Source organism: Mus pahari, chromosome 7 (genome assembly GCF_900095145.1).
Source record: "Mus pahari chromosome 7, PAHARI_EIJ_v1.1, whole genome shotgun sequence".
Lineage (NCBI taxonomy): Eukaryota > Metazoa > Chordata > Mammalia > Rodentia > Muridae > Mus > Mus pahari.
In genome coordinates, this window is record NC_034596.1 from 68,047,192 (window position 1) to 68,053,536 (window position 6,345).

The 6,345-nt window shown below is 42.6% G+C and overlaps 1 protein-coding gene across 1 annotated transcript in view; it reads left to right on the plus strand.

The window, feature by feature from the left end:
- Pcnx4 (pecanex 4) overlaps positions 1–3,764 on the plus strand; it is a 41,396-nt gene extending 37,632 nt beyond the window's left edge. The window contains exon 11 of the mRNA XM_021201912.2: positions 2,861–3,764. Coding sequence (XP_021057571.1) covers positions 2,861–3,112 — 252 coding nt within the window. The 3' untranslated portion in view covers positions 3,113–3,764. The remainder of the gene's footprint in view (positions 1–2,860) is intronic.
- Positions 3,765–6,345: the final 2,581 nt, after the last annotated feature.

Consider the following 6,345-nt stretch of genomic DNA (forward strand, 5'->3'; position numbering starts at 1 on the left):
AAACTGGGGGACGTTAAGGAACAAATTTATTGCCCAGTTCAGGAGCTGGGAGTCAGAGTCACGGTGTCAGGAGGTCACACTCCCTGTGAGGGCTCTGGAGAAGAAGTCTCCCCTTGATCCCCTGCTTCTGCTGGCTCCTGACATTTCTCAGCTGGGGTGATGTAAAGTCGGTCTCCATCTCCACATGGCCGCCTTCTGTGTGTTGTGGAGAGCTCTCCTGTTCCTTTTTTTTTAAAGGACATAAGACATTGGCTTAGTTAGAATCCACATAAATCCAGGATGGCGTTATCTCAGAGTCCTTGTGACATGTGCCAAGTACCCACCCCAGTAGAGGCCATCTTCACAGGACAGATAGTCCTCTCGTTGGAAGAAGCTGAAACCACTGAAGGTCTCAGCTACCACCATATTAAGTAACTGACCTCTGATGTTTCAAGGAACTAAATGCTAAAACCATGTAAATTTTAGGAGAAAACATAGGCGTAATCTTCATGACCTCAAACTTATGAATAAGTTCTTAGACATGATAACAAAAGTCTGAGAAACAAATGAAACTGCATCAGGTTTAATATTAGGTTTAAGGACTGTAGTAGTAATAGCTCAGCAGTTAAGAGCATTGTCCACTTTCCCAGAAGACCAAGATTCTACTCCTGGCATCCACATGTCTCCTCTCAAACATCTGGAACTCTAATCCCAGACCCAACCCCATCTTATGGCCTTCTCAGGCCCTGTATACAGACATGCATGCAAGTAAACACCCAAGGAAAGAAAGGAAATGAGCAGGTGACCAGTACTGGAAGTGGCACAGCGGTGGAACGTTTGCCTAGCACACTGAAGACCTCAGGTTGAATCCCCAGTATCAGCAAAGAAAAGACAAACACATGCATAGACCCTTTAGTTACTGGCCTAGTGGCTTACTAAACCAAGGACCTAGGAACCTGAGGGAAGAAGATTGCCACAGTTTGAGGCCAACCTGGGCTATAAAACAAGCCAAAGCAAAAAACAGCCAACCAAAAATAAAGTTGTTTTCAAATGTCACATATCTGTAATCTCAGCAGAAGAAACAAGAGTCATTCTTGGTTGCAGCGGACTTTGTAGTGAGTTTATATCTGTGGCCATCTTAGTCCACATAAGATCCTGTCTTAAAAACAAGTAGTTTGGAGAGATGATGGCTCAATGATTCAGACACTATTGCTTTTACAAAAAATTGGGGTTCAATTCCCAGCCCCCATATGGTAGTTCACAACTCTTTGTAATTCTAGTTCCAGGGGTCCAATCCCTCCTTGGGGCACATGCAGATAAAATACTTACACATATAAAATAATAGAAGCAACATTTTTTTATGAAGAGGAGGAGAGAGAAGGGCCAGGACACATTCTATTCCGCAGGAGGATCAAGATTTCACAGTCATCCTCTGCTACACAGAATACAGCTCTATCCTGGACTATGTGAGGTCCTGCCTCAAAACAAAACAGTATTGAAAAATAAATAAATAAAATTTGTGTGTTAAAGCATATTGTCAAAAAGTGAAAACAACCCAGGATGGGAAAAATAACTGTACATATCTCATAAAAAGATTTGTTGCAGAAATATATAAATAATTTAGACTCTAAAAAACAGAGAATCCAATTGAAGACTGACAAAAGCAATATACTCACTTCTCCACAGATACACAGTGACCAGTAAGCACACACACAAACACACAGACACATGCACACACATACACACGCACGCACATACACAGTGCTCTGCATCATTAATGACCATAATAAAATTAGGGCTGAGACATGGAGCTGACTGGTAAGATTCTTGCCTAGCATGTGCAAGTCTCTGGCCTTGATCTCCACCACTACCCAAGAGAAAAAAGCTACAACATTTTATTGCACTACAAGCTAAAATTAAAAGTCACTAAGTCTTGACAAGAGTATGATGAGATTAGAACCCTGATATGCTGATGCTGGCAAGATAACTCTGGTAATTTCTCAGGTATTTGGTCATGGAATTATTACACGACTCATGTTCATACTGGAAAAGAACAAAAGTATAGACTGACAAAAACTTGCACACAGATGTTCACAGTGTAGTATTTATATGGCTCAAAGGCAGAAGCAGCCCAGCCATGCATCAACAGATGATGGGTATGGAATATGGTATATATTATTGTGGTTTATATTATAGTATGCCGTGGCCATGGAAAAGAAGGAAGGACGACAGTTCAAGTACAAGGGCCATGAACTTTGAACAGGTGGATCTGTTCAGGTAGAGAGTCATTGTGGTTGCTAAGGGAAGCTAAGAAAAATTGAGGAGCTAAGAAAGTGACAGCTGAGAGCTCAATGTTTCTTTGTGAAGCCATGAAAACTGGTCTCAGATGTACTGCATTAGTTACTGTACATTCTGCGAATCTCCAAGAGCCATTTGGTTTTAAATTGACAATTGAAATGAGCAAACTGTGCAGAAATTGAACTACATCGCATTAAAACTTTCTGACAAGGAGCTTAGCTGAACAGTTATTCACCCTGGTGATTAATCTTTTTTTTTCTTTTATTGGATATTTTCTTTATTTACATTTCAAATGTTATCCCCTTTCCAGGTCTCCCCTCTGCCTCTCTGAGGGTACTCCCCACCCACCCACTCACTCCCGCCTTCCCACCCTGGCATTCCCCTACGCTGGAGGCAGAGAAAACTGAGCAAATGAAATGTTTTGCAATTAAGTGAAATCTTTCTCCTCATATTTACGTAAAGTGTGGTTCTGGATTCTAAAGCTAAGCAACTCATGTACGTTTAAAAACACCGATCTCTACTGTTGGGTACGCACTTCTGCTTTATTTCTTGGTGATCTTTCCCGTGCCTTTCACACTTGCAGGGCGTTTACACCTCCAGGGTCTTGATGCTTCAGGAGATGTCCGTGCACATCGGGAAGCTGAACGCTGAGGCCGTTCGAGGTCAGTGGGCCAACCTCTCCTGGGAACTGCTTTATGCCACCAACGATGATGAGGAGCGGTACAGTATCCAGGCTCACCCACTGCTGCTGAGGAATCTCACTGTACAAGCTGCTGACCCTCCCTTGGGATACCCAATTTTTTCCTCAAAACCTCTCCCGATACATTTGTGTTAGTTATTTTGACATCCAAATGCAAGCACATCAGAGGAGGCTCTTAACTGAAAAGTAGGAGTGTGCGTGTTGTAATTTCACTAGACTTTCTCTTTGCCCCAAGAATGCCTGAGAGAAAGCCTAAGGTCTGCGAAGCTGTTCCTCAGCCGTTTGAATGACTCAGACAACAGGTCCTCGTGTCTAACATGGGTAAAAGTAGTTGGCCAATATTTGTGCTGTATGAGTTCTGATTGGTTTTGGTAGCTAGAGATATTTGTACAAGATTAGATATTTTTTTTACTGCTTTGTTAAATGTCTGAAAGGTGGTTTGTCTTTTTAAAAAGTCAACAGGTATGGAATTACATAGTTAAAAGACATTCATATCAGTGTTTTAAATAATAATGAATCCTTTTAATGGTTGACATAACATGTACATATATTTATTTGAAATGTAATTAATTTTTAGTATTTTTGAATGTACTGTTTTAGCATTTAACATGGTGTGAACAGTTCCATTCAGTGTATCCATGTTTCATATACTTGGCTTGGAAACCATAAACACTTGAAATAAAATCTCACCAGCTAAATTTTGTTCTTTGTGTTTAGAGAGGGATATCCAAGTGTATAAGTGCCTACCCAGGCTTGTGGAGGCTAGAGGTCAACCTCAGATAGTATCTCTCTCAGGGACTTGGACTTGCTGGGTTGGCTAGACTGGCCAACCATTGAGACCCACGCTGTGTCCACCTCCCCGGCCAGTGAGACCCACGCTGTGTCCTCCTCAGCAGTAGGATAACAAGTACATGCCTCCATGCCTGGCTTTCTGCATGAGGGCTAGAGAACAACTTGAGGTCACCATGCCTAGATGGCAAGCACTTTACCAACTGAGAGACCGTCCCAGCCTCTCTCCCACAAATTTCTGTTATATGTAAATGAAACAGGGCTCTTCATTCACTATGAGTATTCTCACAACCAGAAGACATCCCATAGTTCTGACTCCTTATACAATACTGACCACTGAATTACCCAGTGGGACCACCAGTGCTGTAAGTATATGAGCTGGGTAGTTAAACTAATTTAGGATGTAAGATAAATAAACTAGTCCAGTAACTGGGCTAATTACAAACTATAACCAGCATACTTTAATAAGCTCCATCATTTCTTTCTTTTTCTTTTCTTTCCCTTTTTTTTTTTTTTTTTTTTTTTTTTTTTTTTTTTTTTTTTTTTTTTTTTTTTTTTTTAGCCCTGGCTGTCCTGGAACTCACTCTATAGACCAGGTTGGTCTCAGGCAGACATGGTGCAGGAGGAGTTGAGAGTTCTACATCTTCATCTGAANTAAGATAAATAAACTAGTCCAGTAACTGGGCTAATTACATAATGCTACCAGTCTAGTGAAATGAATTTTTTAAAAGTTTCAATGATTTTAACACTAGAGATTTTTTTTTTTTTTGTTCTTTTGTTTTTATTTTTTCAAGACAGGGTTTCTCTGTGTAGCCCTGGCTGTCCTGGAACTCACTCTATAGACCAGGTTGGTCTCAGGCAGACATGGTGCAGGAGGAGTTGAGAGTTCTACATCTTCATCTGAAGGCCACTAGGAGAAGGCAGCTAGGATAAGGGTTTTAAAGCCCATGCTTACAGTGCCACACCTACTCCAACAAGACTGTACCTCCAAATAGTGCCACTCCATGGGTTAGGCATACTCAAACCACCACAGTGATGGCAGCAGCAGGCATGGTGCTGGAGCAGGCGTTGAGAGCTTTACATCTTAATCCACAGGCAACAGACAGAGACTGACTGGGCCTTGGCTGGACTTTTGAAACTGAGACACTCACCCCCAATTGGCACACTTCCAACAAGGCCACACAGGTAGTTTATCAGCTGAGGAGCCTATGGGGCCCATTTTCACTCAAACCACCATAATGTTGGACCATCCATTCAAAATAGAGCACCTGTCACAATCAAGTATGCCACCAACTCCCCTGTGTGAACTGCTTGTTCCCCAGAGTGGCACTAGGAGCATGTGAAGGAACCTTTTTTAATCTTTCAAATTAATATTTTTATTGATTCTTTGGGAATTTCACCTTGTATACCCTGATCACACTCACTTCCATGTCTGCCCTGGATCCTTGTGACCCCGCCTCCCCAAACAAGTCCAGTTTGTGTTGTCTGTATACTGGAGCACGGTTAAACTCCCAGTGGTCCACCCTACTAAAGAAAACTGAGTCCTCCTCCACCTCCACTTGTAAGGGGAGGGTCTGATGCTAAGGTCTGTTCCCCAATTGGTTCTTGATGTGTCTGTAAAGAAAGCTGCGGAGCAATTGTTGAGCAGAAGGTAGAGGCGGGACTTCTGGGTCGCAGGGAAAAAGGCAGAGGAGAGGAAAGAGAGTCGCTTTTCTGCCATCCTTTGGAGGAAGAAGAACACAGCAACCATGTGAGGTCTCCTGGGGCCTACGTTACAGATGGGTGGCCAAGGATGTTTGGCAGGGGCTAGGTGGGAGTAACTACTGAAGTTTAGGACATGTGGAGAGATAAAGATAATAAATTGGTAAGGGCATGCTTTTCCAGGGAGGAGATGCCAGCACTCAGCAATTGTGCCAAGAAGCCAAAGTAACAAGTTGTGTGTGTGTTTTATCCATGGATTCAAAGGAAGCTTGGCAGGGAGCTGGTAGAGTGGACACCTCCTGGAGCTAAAGGCAGGTAGAACAAAAGGGAAGTAGGGCAGAAGTTGGTAACTCTGCCCGTCCCGGGGCAAAGGCAGTAGCAAATAAAAACTACAACATACACCACTGCCAGAATCATCAGTTATGGAGAGCTACCCTTCAGCATCCTTCATACAATTGGTTTTGGTTTTGTTTTAGATTTATTTGTTTATTTCGTGTATGTGAGTACACTGTTGCTATCTTCAGACACACCAGAAGNGGGCATCAGATCCCCATTACAGATGGTTGTGAGCCACCATGTGGTTTCTGGGAATTGAACTCAGGACCTCTGAACTGAATTGAACTCAGTGCTCTTAACCTCTGAGCCATCTCTCCAGCCCTCTTCACACAATTTTTAAGTTCTCTTTGATAGCTTCCATTTAGGCTGGAAGGTGGGAGTTCACCGAAGCCTTCCATGTCCCTCTTTTTTTCCAAGACAGAATCTCACTATAGAGTTCTATAGACCAGGCAGTGTCCCTCTTTCTCAATTATATGTCTGCAGTCATTGAAGTTACTGCTAAAAGAGCTTCCTTGCTCTTTACAGTCAGCTAGAGATCAGAA